This window comes from Neoarius graeffei, chromosome 5, assembly GCF_027579695.1.
Source record: "Neoarius graeffei isolate fNeoGra1 chromosome 5, fNeoGra1.pri, whole genome shotgun sequence".
NCBI lineage: Eukaryota > Metazoa > Chordata > Actinopteri > Siluriformes > Ariidae > Neoarius > Neoarius graeffei.
Window position 1 is genome coordinate 84645541 of NC_083573.1, and position 15189 is coordinate 84660729.

A 15189-nucleotide genomic window follows, 5' to 3' on the forward strand; every position below is an offset into this window, starting at 1 on the left:
GCTGATAAAGACCTTTGTGCCAGAGTGTGCATGGGTGTCCACACTCGACCAGTGGAGTGTGTGAATGCCGAGGGCAAAAAGTTTGAACATTTGAGGGATTAATATGTTTATTATTTTTTTGGGCTTTTTCACCTTTATTGGATAGGACAGTGCAGAGACAGGAAATGAGCAGGAGAGAGAGATGGGGAGGGATCGGGAAATGACCTCGGGTCGGAATCGAACCCGGGGCCCCGGATTTATGGTATGGCGCCTTATCCACCTGAGCCACGACGCCCCCATATGTTTATTATTGATATGTTTGTATAATTAATAAAATAACGTTTTGTGCGAATGTTTTGTTTTTCATTACGGTATACCTACTTTTGCAGCCCCGTGTGTGTGTGTGTGTGTGTGTGTGTGCAGGCCTGATTGCTGAAAGCCTGTAGAACATATGCAAGAGAGAAAAAGAGAAAGCATGGCCTCTCTCACATTTGGTTTCCATTCATCTGGGTAGAAACACAAGCGGCTGTATTCTTCACCAACATGTTCTTTTTTTTCCCCCCTTCCTTTCATCTCGCTGCAGGAAGTTCATTAAGGCAAATGTCACAAACTCATTTAAAGAACAACGAAGAAGCCGCTCTCATATGTGTGGCTTGTAATAGTCCTCCTCTGTTTCTCCACCACTGATTGTGTGTACACGTGTCTGGAAGTGTCCACGAGCATTTGTTTGTACAAGTACATATATTAAGTTCTTAAGTGTGTGTGCGCTTGTGTGTGTGTGTGTGTGTGTGTGTGTGTGTGTGTGTGTGTGTGTGTTTAAAGCATTGCCTCACCTTTCGGGCTGTTTGCTTTTCTAAATGAATGTAATGGTGCAATCGTAGGATAAATTGCCTGCCTCATGCTCCATCTCCTTGTACACATCCCAGAGGGCCTTCTCCAAAGCAGGGGAGGAAAAAAAAATGAAAACAGGTGCGCCAGATAATTCACTCGCTTTTGCCTTGCAGATACTACTTACGATCAGCATATAGCATAGCAGATAAGAAACAGCACTCTATGTGCACAGGGTCTTTGTTCTTACTGAGAAACTTTACAGGAAGCTATGAAATGAATCTGGAATGCACAAACGATAATTGAACATAACACTGTTTATCATAGCATTTATATACTGTATGAGAAACTGTAAAACCATTTACATTGTAAAGATTTACATGGTTTAACATTTTATTTGGGTAGCACATTTCCCAAGCTCACGCTCAAGGTGACTTTACAAAATCAATAGAGGGAATACACTGCAACAAAGGACAGAAAAGAAGGTATAAACAAGCACAATAACACACTGGAAAGAAAACAGCAAACCACAAAGGCAAATCATATGACAAAAAAAAAAAAAGAGACAATTCAGTAAATCAAGACAATTATTGTAAGGAATCATCATTACTACTAATCCAAAAACTAGGGAATAGTAGTACAGTACATTGAAAAGTCAGGTTGTTCTTGTAGGAGAATATTCAGCACTAGAGGCATCAAGCAGCTCCAACCGTCTCACAAAAATCATGTGCTTCTTTAAAGTGGCAGCGAAATGCCTCAGGCTGTGGTGGCATGCCCATCAGCACTTCACCAGGGTTACAACTAGCAAGTAGGTGCTTTAAAAAAAGCACACAATCAGCAAACTTCATACCAGAGAAGGCGTGGCAGCCATCCACCCAGCAGCAAACCAACAAGACACTAAAAACCAGCCACCCCGCTGCCAGAAACCAAGCATGCCAGAGTGGCAGGAGATGGATGGAGAAAGAGCGCAAAGCAGGCAGGAAAAGTACGGAGGTGGGGACGGCCCCAACCACAGCGGTAGGTAAACTATCAAAATAGGATGCAAATTCAGGCCCAAAAATATATTTTAAGCGAAAACCCAGTAATGATACCCAGCCATGTGTGTGTGAGAGAGAGAGAGAGAAAAATATACAAATCAGACACTTCATTTGTCCCAGAAGTGAGCGATTACAATTACAGTGGTGCTTGAAAGTTTGTGAACCCTTTAGAATTTTCTATATTTCTGCATAAATATGACCTAAAACATCATCCGATTTTCACACAAGTCCTAAAAGTAGATAAAGAGAACCCAGTTAAACAAATGAGACAAAAATATTATACTTGGTCATTAGGGTGCATCAGTTGCCCTCACTTTCATAAAATCTGATGCATTTTTGTTTGGGTGTTCCTTTTCACCAATAAAGACATCCTGTAAAATTTTTTGACCATATTCAAAAGTCTAATGGTGGCACCATGACGTTCATTTTTTTGCCAAAAAACGCTTATTTTATGTTTTCGTGTAAGGTTTGAATCACAATGTTGGACTCCATTTATTGATTTCTTGTGAGCCAGAGATCATGTTAAGAACCTTTGCAAGGGATTGAGAAGCATTAATGTGATTCATAATACATTTGTATTGTTTAAAAGTAGTTGAACAATGATTCAATGAACAGCTAAAACTCAAACTGTGCTTGATAATATATTTAGAATATGTACTAAAAATGTGTATCTAAGAGATTTGGTATACTCTATAAGGTGCCATAATGTTTCATGAAAAGTGATCGAAATTTTATCATAAAATAGCAGCTTTTTCCATAACTTTGAGCTCCTGGTGCCACCATTAAACTTTTGAATTTTGTCAAAATATTTCACCCAGTGTGTTTTCTTACCAAAAGGAACATAAAAACAAAAACGCATCATGATCGGAGGAACTTTTCATTTTTAGGGGGCAACTGATGCACCCTATTGGTCATTTATTTATTGAGGAAGATGAGCCAAATACACCAAATTTGGCAAGTAGGTCCGGGGATGACCCAGAATTTTGCAGATATAAACAAAATTCATTTACGGGCCCCAGGGAGGTCCCCGAGTGACACAATATCCACCCACCCCTCCCTCAATGCCTTTCATGTTACATTTATCAACACAAACTCTTGACAGATCTTCACTAAACTTGGCAAGTAGGTACAGGAACTGGCCACAATTTGGCAGAACTCAGAAATTCCATATTTGGGCCCCAGGGGGTCCCCAGTGGGCCCCTGGGTAGTGAATGTTTGGATTTGTGTTTGTCTTGGGCTAGCATCACCATTTCTCGAAGGGTCTTCACCAAATTTGACATGGAAGTCCGGGAGCAACCTAGAATTTTGCAAAACCCAGGCAACACCAGGTAACCTGTTAGTATATGCACATTCACTGGATATGAGCAATCACGCTCTGATTGGCTACTCTACTACTAGGATATCAGCTCATATACCGTGAGTATATTTCGCCAGTTTGTTTACATTCTTCATCTTTAAGCATTCAAATTTGTTGAACTTTTTTAGTCTGGTTCAAAAGCTCAAAGAAGTTTGAACATTACAGAACTGAAATGTGCAAGTAAGAATTAATTAAATGTCTCAAACTATTCTATACCTCGGCATGACAGCAAGACGTCACTTTCTACAAAAAAACCCCACTAAAGTCAGTTTCTGTAGCCATCGATAGGGTTTTAAGAAGTCCACCAAAATGGAAATTATTTCGTTGGACATTTTGTATAAAGTTTTTATTGATCAACTTTGCGAAAAATAAAAATGCCATGTTTCTCAAAATCGAGTGAATGTAGAGAGAACAATTATTCCAACAATTATGGCTATCAGCTCATATACGACTCAGTTTTGTGGAATAATTGTTATTTATATATGTCTGTGTGCGTATATATATATATATATATATATATATATATATATATATATATATATATATATATATATAGACACGCACACACACGCGCGCACAGAGAGGAGTCCTATAGAATTTCTCATGTTCCCCAGACCCTGATGAGAAAGAAGATTAGACAGACATACACACACACACACACAATACAAGAGTGTGTAACCATCTCAAAGTGCTCATCTATCTATCTACCAATGAACTGTTAACAAAATGCTATTTAAGAGAAAGTGCTCCAGATGCACTCGAATTTAATGGCGGCGTAATTGAATTGAGAAGAAAATAATAATAAATTCACTATTGCTATTAACTTTTGATTCAGGGCTAATTAAAGAATGCAAACAGAGATAACGCAAATGTGCCTGTGGTGATTTTGGGGGAAAAACTAATCTGTGAAAACTGAGGGTGATGCAAAATTGAACTGAGAAAAACAATGTTCATGTGGCAAAAAGTTGTCTGTTGCTAATAATAAATAAAATTTACTTACTTACGTACTTTACACTTTTCGTACTATGCGCTCTTTCCATATAGGAGGAGTGGAGGAGGTGGTTTGGGTTAATTCTAAGAATGAAAAATGAGGAGAATTAGACAGACTGGACTGGACAGATCAAGAGAGGGAGGAGGACTATGGAGGAGGACTGGACAAATGAGGAGACAGAAGACGATTGGATGGATGGGACTATGGAAGAAGCCTGGATGAATGGGGAAAAGATACAAGTGTGTGTAGATGGGAAGATGGACAAGGTTTGGATGGATGGGATGATGGAGTTTGATCAAGCTACGGTCACACTATTGCTCGCGATGCTTTGCGATTGGTTATCGATGAAAATGAGGCGTTTTGGTGATGACGCATGGTGATATACAGACGAGCTAAAAGTTGTGGTTACACAGCAGGGGAACACTTGACTGTTACACCTTCACTCACTCACAGGACCTAGTGGTTATGGGAAACGCCTGACACTGATTTGAGTGCAATCAGCATGCGCATATAAGGACACAGAGGCTTTGTGAAGTATTATCACCACAGTCACGTTTGTTTCGAGCCATGTTTATGACTCTGCTTTCGGTTTTGTTTTTGTAAATATCATGCCTGCTAATAAACACTCTTCCTGCACTTAGATCCGTCCACCGCCGCATACCTGACAGAATACTTCTCAAAGTCTCTCTGAAAATAGCATCCTTATATGTGCGTGCTGACTGCGCTCAAATTAGCATCAGGTGTTTCCCATCACGACTGGGCCCCAAGCGCACACACAACGTGCTCCGAAGGATCCCCGAATGTAAATACACTTTTTAAGTCTTGGCGAAGGTGAGGCTGTGCCAAGCTGCTGTGTTGATGAGGCTCCTGCGAGCATTAGGGACTAGCCTGGGAAATCCCATGCTGCTTTGCACAATCGTTCCGATCTGAAAAGACAGCATGGAAACTATGGTCTAAAGGCTCGCCTGAGTTAGGGAGCCAATCAGAGAGTGGGGAGGGGTGGGAAGATGGTGACGCGTACTACTCGACAAACGGAAGCTTGTAGTTTATTTGGGACTGTTTATGGATCACATGGCGGCGAGCGATACGAACCAAACTTTCGATCAAGCTTTAGACACTGTTCTGAATAGTTTAGAGCGAAAGTTTGTTTTAAAAAAAAGAACAGCGTTTGGCGTTACAGTCTTTCGTTGACACGAAGACAGATGCCTTTGCCTTGCTCTTTCCTTCTCTTCTTCGCCTCTTCATCGCTCTAACTACGTCACCGGGTACAACTGCCATGATTGGCCATGGGCTACGTATACGCCAAATGATAGACATTCGCAACGTCCAATAAACGGCCGTTGACAATCGTAAACCACACCTCCCCTACGAGAAATTCAATAGGCGGATTCCAGACCATATTTCACTTGTGATATGGTCTGGTGTTAACCAGACTAATTAGGGACATGGGTTTGAGACAAATACATCTCAAGAGACTCAAAGAAGATTCCCAGAGTTTTGGGAAGTACTCCCAAACCCACTGCTTAGTTTGCTGATGAAAACATCACCACCAAATTTCAGTGAAATTTTACATAATATTTTTGGCTACTTGCAAGGCAGAGATACAACAACAACAAAAAAAAGAACTCGCAAAGCTCGGAGAACATTTGCCGTGTATTGCACGACTGGCAGCGATGCTATCAATTTTTCATCACCGAGTATTCAAAAATTAAACCCATCACGAGCTGTAGTGTGACCAGGGCCTTAGAGAAATGGGAGGAAGGAGTTACTGGGTGGATGGGCTATGGAGGAGGAATGGGTGAATTGGACGGATGTTGGAGGAAGACTGGACGATTGGCGAAGGATTGGATAGATGAGAATACGAAGGAAGAGTGAAGGATGAAACTACGGAGGAGGGATAATTGGATGGATGGAAGTGTCAAACACGATTGGGTCGATGAAACGTTCAAGGAAAGATTGAGCACTGAAGGATGGAGAAGGACTGGATGGATGGCAAGATAGAGGATTGAATAACTGATGATGATTCTGACATGATGTTTTTGAATTGTACTTCACTGAACATTTTGACCACGCCAACAGGAACGACAACAATGATGTCACTAACAAAAATGATGATGATGATGATGCCGTAGAGGACAATTGGTAAATGTTGACATCAGCGCTGCAGCTGGGAGACACGAATGCAGATGTATAAAGTATGTTTGTGTCTGAGGGATTACTGCTTCACTCCTCTCTCTCTCTCTCTCTCTCTGCCTAACAGCAACTAAACCCCCAACGTAAACAGCTTCACACACAGATGAAAGCCATGACCTGAAAGGTACCTGCGGCTTATAATCCAATTTCAGCACCATGCAAAGTCAGGCGGAAGTGGATTTAGAAGAGAGAGAAGGAAAAGAAGTTAAGCACCGGGGAGACAGAGAGAGGGAAAAACATCTTGCTGTGCATCTCTGTAGGTGAATTTCTCAACAGCCAAAATCTCTGGAGCGAGAGATATCTCCCTCTCTCTCCTTCTTTCCCTCACTCTCTCAGCTTAGAGCAGCAGCTTAGAGAATATAGCTCTAATGGGAGCAGCCGTCAATCAAGCCGGTGTGTATCACAGTGGTGAGGGTTTGCTTTACGCTCCCCAAATCTCAATCAGCATGGCACCTGTCAGTTCAGTGCACGCTGAGCATGCTCTAGTCTGCTCTCCTGCACCTGAGTCCTGTAGAGGTTCAGGCCTACCCTGTCGATTGCCTGTCTAAAAAAAAAAAAACAGAAACAAAAAACAAAACAGGTCATTCACCATCAGAGACTAGCTTGTAAGATAAATCAATAGTGCAAAGTTGTAGGAGCAAAATACATATATCATTTAGAAATGTGTCGACTGTAATGAACAGAACCGAAGAAATAAAAGCAAGGTAAGGTCAGTCAATGAATATATTTTGGCATAGTATTATAGTATACTCAGGCAGAATTTCCAAGTGTGTGTAAGAGAGAGAGACAGGCCGATGAGGGAATGGCTGTTTATCGTTGCTATAGTTTGTTTGCAATCACGTGACTTTTTGCCTCCTGGTTCACTTCTGGTTTCCAAGTGATGGCCAACAATCAAAGATGGCGTCCAAAAATGCATGCGTCCATTGTTGTCTTGTAGAAAACATTCAACATTTGACTATATTAAAGGTCCCATGGCATGGTGGTTTGTTGATGCTTTAAACGGGCTCGTGGAGGTTTCCGGATGTTATATTCGCAGCCTTTATCGAAATGAACCCTCGGCACGTAGATATAGCCTCCTGGGAGAGAGCCCCATTTCAGCGCTTTTCCCAGTGCGTCGTTTTGCTAATGAGAAGCATGGAGGCGGGGAGGGTAGGGTGGGGGTGGGCCATGGGGGGAGGGGGAGGGGCTTGACCAAGCTGCGGGCATGAGTGAGAGTGTTCGGAGTGGTAGTTTACGAACGTATAATACCCTAGGCTTGAACACGCACTCCATAACCAAAGAGGATAGAAGCAGCAACTACAGCAACATAGCGCTTATCCAACAGAAGACATGCATTGCGGAGCAATAGTCAAACATAAGCTCATAAGTTACAGTCAATTTCCAGACTAAACTCAGTTTAACAGAGCATGCTGCATGCTCTTTAGTTTTGTAGCGCAGATTACCTGGCTAACTGCAGGAAGCGGTTAGCTGCACAGCTAATGTAGCCATTGCAAGGCTAACGTGGCACCGATTTTAAAACACGGCAAAATGACCTAACAGTTATACACTTACTTGTTCGCTGTTTGTGGCTGATGCGGCAGGGATGCTTGGTACGGACCCAGGCTTCAGTGACAGTTGATGTGCAAAACCTGCCCTGTACTGTCCCAAGTTGTGGAAACATTCCTCAGGAAAATGCTTCCGACAAACATACACCGTCTTAGGTAGACTCGACGGCGTATTATTGGAGTAAATAAAATTAAGCCACTGCGTCTTCAGGGGCTCTCCCGTCAGCAGTAAAAACAGACTCTTTTCTGTGTTGTCACATCCATGTACAGTACAGCGCAATTTCCATGTTTCGCTCGCTTAGGTGGTGCCATGTTGTTGTGTCCTCTATGGTCTCCTCACTACAAAATTGAAGTGACGTATCTATGGTGGCAACTTTTGAGCTGGGCGGGCAATCCATACAGTGGGTGGGAATCCAGAGGGGGGGCGTGGGGATCATCTCCCTTGCTGACGTAGTTAAGGGAAGAGCCTATCAACGCGCCATTTTGACGTGCCATTCTCAAATGTTGACAAAGGGTGGGCATAGTTTGGTTTACACATTATGACATTTCTAGCCACTGGGGTGACTTAAGAAGGTCAGAGGAACTCATTTTAACGTTAAAAAACCTCAGAAAGTGAAAATTTCATGCCATGGGACCTTTAATGGACTAGAATCAAAAGCAAAATTGAGACATCGAGAAAAAAAAATATATTTACGCGATGGATTGGACCCCTACAGCTTAAAAAAGACAGAGTTTTCAAGCTATTTCAACAACTTTCAGTTCAACAAACAGTTTCCGGATATTTCCAATTATCTGGTATCCAAACATCGTTTTACACGAAGAATGAAACGAAAGCTTTCGAAAGTCTTGAAGTCTGTAATTTTTTCATTTGTGGCTGGGTTCGTGACGTCAGAATAAGACTTCTAAAGGACAATAATAGTCTTATTTTTGCAACGATAAGCAACGTAAGCCGAAGTGAGGTATGCGATTCGAGTCGGAGCTGCTGTCGGCATTTTTGCAACGACAACTTACATTTTACTTCATGACATTTTAAACATAGCTCAGACTTATGAATTGACATAATTGGACAACGTGAAAAAAAAAAACAACAATCGAGTTTCAATCGAGGCCGACCTACAAACTAGTTTCATCGTTTCATCAACGGTTTGTTTTACGACATCCAAAATGTACGAAAACTCATTTAGCATTCGAAGTTTTGATTTCAGATGCATAAAAGTATCATGATGTACGTACCTTTAACACAATGATCGCTGCAAACACGAGCGTGTGGACTCTCGATTCCTTTCGAACACCGTGAAAGGTTTGCGAGACATTTTTCACGGCGTCTTTTTGAGATATTTTTCGTTCTTTCAGCCTTCCTTTTAAGAAGTGCACGACTTCTTTTGGTGTCCTATAATACCTTTTGTCTTTTTCTCGATTTCGGTTTCAACATCCAAACACAACTGGGCATATTTGGAGACGAGGCATAAGAAACTACTGCAAAGCGACTGTAAGCCAATAAGATGCCTGCATGTCAGCTGGCAATCTGAATACATAATGAGGCGGATCACTACGGGAAGTGACGTCTATTGCAAACAAACAACAGCACAGTCGTGTACAGGAACTTGTCTCTTAGGTATTCCATAGCAACTATAAATCATTTAAATGTGTGATGTTTCATACGTTAAAGGAACAGTCCACCGTACTTCCATAATGAAATATGCTCTTATCTGAATTGAGACGAGCTGCTCCGTACCTCTCCGAGCTTTGCGCGACCTCCCAGTCAGTCAGACGCAGTCAGACGCGCTGTCACTCCTGTTAGCAATGTAGCTAGGCTCAGCATGGCCAATGGTATTTTTTGGGGCTGTAGTTAGATGCGACCAAACTCTTCCATGTTTTTCCTGTTTACATAGGTTTATATGAGCAGTGACATGAAACAAGTTCAGTTACACAAATTGAAACGTAGCGATTTTCTATGCTATGGAAAGTCCGCACTATAATGACAGGCGTACTAACACCTTCTGCGCGCTTCGGCAGCGCATTGATATCTGAGCTCCGTATCAATGCGCTGCCGAAGGTGTTAGTACGCCTGTCATTATAGTGCGGACTTTCCATAGCGTAGAAAATCGCTACGTTTCAATTTGTGTAACTGAACTTGTTTCATATCACTGGTCATATAAACCTATGTAAACAGGAAAAACGCGGAAGAGTTTGGTCGCATCTAACTACAGCCCCAAAAAATACCGTTGGCCATGCTGAGCCTAGCTACATTGCTAACAGGAGTGACAGCGCGTCTGACTGCGTCTGACTGACTAGGAGGTCGCGCAAAGCTCGGACAGGTACGGAGCAGCTCGTCTCAATTCAGATAAGAGCATATTTCATTATGGAAATACGGTGGACTGTTCCTTTAATAAAATAAGTATTGTAATTGCGGTGGTATAAGCCGAACCACACACTCAGACCTCTCGGTACATGGTGCATTCTTCACTCATTCAGCAAAAGAGACCAATCCAGACAGTAATAAACACAGGGAATGGTGGGTGTGCTTCTCCCAGGGTGCAGTAGTAAAGCTGGAGAGCGTGTAAGGGGACCTGGTTTACAAGCTTTCACCACAGTTTCCACACGCATTACAAGCCCAGGTTCTCTCTGTTGTACTGCTGCAGTGACCTTCTGATTGGGACCCACACAGCCGGATGGACCTGACTCAGGATTTCACTTATAGCTTGGCCGTGTTTGTACAGCTGTGGGTTGGTCGTAGCAGACCTGTTTTCTGTGTTTTCACTAATCTGCACACTGGACCTCAGACTGAGGGCTGGACCTCCTCAACACGATCTAAGCTTAATGTGCCTGGAAACATTTTTGGCAAAGTGAAAAGAGCCTTTTATTGATTTTGGAGCCATGGGCTAAGCCGTGGGAGTAAAATAAAAACGAAAAAACACACCGACACACACAGTAATGACTTTCTGTATATATATGCTTTTAAAAGAATGACTCGGTTGAATTTCACATCTCTAACCCATCACTTGATTTGGCACGAGATGACGTCTAAATGCATCTCCGTGCCTTTAATGTACATCCAGAAAATAATCATGGCACCACATCTTTTCATCGCCAGCTGATCAATAATGTGCTTATTGTCCCCGGACCCAATGGAGACCCCGACGGCTTAAGTTTAAGCTCACTCAAAAGCCTGTCATTCTCATGTTTATTTGTTAGAGAATCGAACATTCTGAACTCAAACGATCCTTGTCCCGCTTCATTTTTTCTCTCTAACAAACTATTGTTTTCCACCCCCACCCAGGTCACATGCTAGTCATCGGACAGCTTCTCAGACTCGATGTTCCAGTGCTGAAAGATTGGCAATCGCACAATTTTTCTTTTTATATCCGCAACGACTGAATGGCTGGAAGGGATTCCAAGCAGGGCGTTACAAATTAATAGATACAAAAAGCGTTCTGTGATGTGCACATGCCTGGGTGTGGAGATCAGGGACAGTGTGGATTTGGAGCAGCACTATTTAAATATTTAGACCAGTAAAGAAGTCAGGATGCTGACTTGAAATATCACAAAATCCTCACATTTATGCCTCAGAAACATGCCGACGAGTACAATACACTTTGGGTTACGTGGAGAGCGAACTCGCATAGCAGAGATCTGGTTACTGGGTTTAAATGGATTTAGCTCTTTGAAAAATCATTTTAAAGCCTTACGTTATTCTAAATCACTGTGCATTCCACAGTCTCAGTGCATGCAAATAATACACACTTGCATGCATAAGTTTGCACACCCTTTACGTAAAAATCAAAGGAAATCAACAGAACATTTAGTGGGTTGGCATGCACAGATGTGCCTTCATTATCACAGGTGAAACAGCTGGAGATAAGTCATTAATACTGATATTGGGTCAAAGGTATGTTTACCTTTGGGAACATGATTTTAATCTTTATTAACTAGTCTTGTTTTTTGTCTCTTCTGGACAGTATTGAGATCCTCCCCCAGGCATAATATTCACCACACCGGACTTCCTGACGTAACATGTGAATAACTCAACTGCTTTGCCATAATTTAATCCATCCATCATCCATCACCGCCTATCCTAGCTGACTACGGGCGAGAGGCGGGGTACACCCTGGACAAGTCGCCAGATCATCGCAGGGCTGACACATAGAGACAAACAACAATTCACACTCACATTCACACCTACGGTCAATTTAGAGTCACCAGTTAACCTAACCTGCATGTCTTTGGACTGTGGGGGAAACCGGAGCACCCGGAGGAAACCCACGCGGACACGGGGAGAACATGCAAACTCCGCACAGAAAGGCCCTCACCGGCCACGGGGCTCAAACCCAGGACCTTCTTGCTGTGAGACGACAGTGCTAACCACTACACCACCGTACCACCCACATCATTTAATGACATAATTTAAGATTTGGCTCATATTGAAACAACTTTTCTGTAGTTCTCACTTTACGCAATTTTTTTTCACCGTTCAAAAACACGAGGGATACAAACTTTTGCACTCAACTGTAACTAATGCTACCTCCCCATCTCTGTCAGAGGAAATGCACGAGATAATGCATTTATTTAACTCCTACCTTCACGCCATGCATCTCCATGCTCGGTTCATTATGGGTGGGCAATACGACAAGGTACAGTAATTTCGACAACATAATATCGCCATCAATTATGCCACAGTAAGTTTTTCTGAGATTGTGGCTATCTTGATATCTTTTACAATAATAATAAATTCAATTACAAATTGCAACAGCTGGTTTAACAATTGCAAAATGTTCGAATTGACTTTTTTTTTCTCTTTTTCAGCATAATTTTTTGTAAATAAATTATTATTATAGGGTTTATCGGTTTCATTTCTATACGAGTTATATCCGGGTATAGACCATACACCTGGGGAACATAACTGTCGATCATGTAATGTATAATATGTAAATATAATCACCATCTACCTCTATATTTCCATCAGGCTTTTGAACCAGGGATTATATTAGCAATTTTGCACAAGACATTGCACAGTATATCTACCTCTATGTTTGCCTCTCCTTTTTTTTCAAGACATTGCACAGTATATCTACCTCGATGTTTGCACATTGTTTGTTTGCCTCTCTTTTTTTTTTAAATGCTTTCATTTTTCACTCTACTTTTATATTTTGCATTCCATATGCACTTTATATTTCATATTTCATATTTTATATGAGTGATTCCACGCTTATGGGTACTGAAATGGGGACATGAACTTATTTTTAAAAATTCACCTAAAACCATTTCTTTTTTTTACCATCAGGTCACAAAACATGTAATCTTTAATGAATGATATGTTAAAAGATAACTTTAATTTTCCAAGATGTAATAAAAACATATTTATATGCCAAAGTCAGAACGTAACAGAAGTGTTGTGGACATGTATATTCTCAATTTTAACAATGTAGAATTACTTTTTGAAACATAGGAAGGTGATGTTTTAGCAAATATAATTAATAAACATGTGTAGTAGAATAAACATACACATTCTTTCAATAAGATTAACATGGTATATAGCTAGATTATAATTAATTTGTAACAGACGCGAGATGGACAATCGTAACAGAAGTAATGGAACAGACATCATTTTGGAACTCATAGGCTTGACTTTGGCATATAAATATGTTTTTATTACATCTCAGAAAATTAAAGTTATCTTTTAACATATCATTCATTAAAGATTACATGTTTTGTGGCCTGATGGTAAAAAAAGAAATGGTTTTAGGTGAATAAGTTCATGTCCCCATTTCAGTACCCATAAGCGTGGAATCACTCATATATACATTTCTTTTCATATTGGTAAGCGTAGTTTGGTCGGGCAGTTGCAAAATAAGAATTTCATTACCCAATAATAAACCGCAGTGTCTGTTATTGTGTATATGACAAATAAAAAATCTTGAATCTTGAATGTAATAGAAAGCACTTTCCGTAGGATATGTGCAGTTCCCAACGTTATTTTCTGAATTCGGTTGATCTCACTACCTCCTGGTATTCTCCCAAGGTACTCGCTCACTCCCTTATCACCCCAAGCGCTCCAATTACAACTGGGATCATTTTAGTCTTCATACCCCACATTCTAGACACTTCGATTTCCAGATCTTTGTATTTCACTAACTTTTCAAATTATTATTATGATTATTATTATTGATTGTAACAAGTTTAATTTTGCAAACATTATATAACTCAACTTTTTTATACAATACTGCTGTCTTGCTGACAGTGATATGCATCACAGAAATGCCTTTGGGAACTGTGATATGATCTTTTCATCGTATCGTGCATCCCTAACGCCCATGATATGAAAACAATTACTTTTGTGTCGCACGTACAAGAATAACCACTTCAAACCAGTTTACTTTTTCGAATCTACTTTGGACATACACACATCGACCTCTGACTCTGAACTTGGTGAAAGCCACATGTGTATCCTTTTATTACGGCGCATCACCGTTCACTTTTGGTTTGAAGATTTTTATAGCAGGACTCTGACACCATGAAATTTCCATTCGCTTTCATTTGCAAAAGCAAAAAGGTTGTTCGCCTCGATTCACTGACAGAGCCAGGCCGACTGAGGTGCTGAAAGACAGAAATGCATTCAGATTGCAGACAAAATGCATTACGGCATTTCTGTGGATTGTAGGCCTTGGAGCTGAATAAAGAAAGAAAGTGGGCAATTAATTCCACGGCCGCAATGATAAACATGACAGCAAATTTCACAGAGCCTTCCTCTGCAGTGATAGGCAAAGCAGAAAGTCCTGGTTAGTTTCCTTTGTTAAAGACGTTGCAAAGATAAGATGCCCTCTGTTCTCATTATATTACTTCTTATAAACACGTACATGTGCAAATTATCCAGAAGCAAGGCAATTTCATACAGAATTGGTGTTGCTGAGAAACCGGAGTTTGAAGATTTAATTATAAACAATGCTAAGTTAATGCAATCTCCATTTATGTGTGACGACGCTTTTTGCAAGAGAGAGAGAGTGTGTGTGTTATCATCTTCCCCCCTGTAAAGATGGTACTATCCATGTTGCTATAAATAGGCCACTGTTGGCATTAAAAGAGAATGAGATGATGATTGTGAATTCAGTTGAGGAGACAAAAGCAGCCGTTTATCACACACTCCAAAGCAGCAGCCAGTGCAGTACAGCATGCCAGCTTGTAGCTGCCGAGGCTGAGTACACCCAGAACAAAGCGCTGGAAATAAAATTGGCTTCACTCGCTTTCAACCTCTTGAAAGAAGAG

At 41.1% G+C, this 15189-nt stretch overlaps 1 protein-coding gene across 5 annotated transcripts in view; it reads right to left on the reverse strand.

The window, feature by feature from the left end:
- Window positions 1-15189, reverse strand: part of pard3aa (par-3 family cell polarity regulator alpha, a) — a 1023559-nt gene that overhangs the window by 178956 nt on the left and 829414 nt on the right. Inside the window, exon 22 of one of the 5 annotated variants that reach the window (XM_060922482.1) lies at window positions 1124-6925. The exons of 3 other annotated variants lie outside the window; for them this stretch is intronic. In XM_060922482.1, the coding sequence (XP_060778465.1) occupies window positions 6910-6925 (16 nt within the window). In that variant the 3' untranslated portion in view covers window positions 1124-6909. Of the gene's footprint in view, window positions 1-1123; window positions 6930-15189 lie in introns of those variants that run through there. One more of the 5 variants, XM_060922481.1, reaches the window with a different exon arrangement.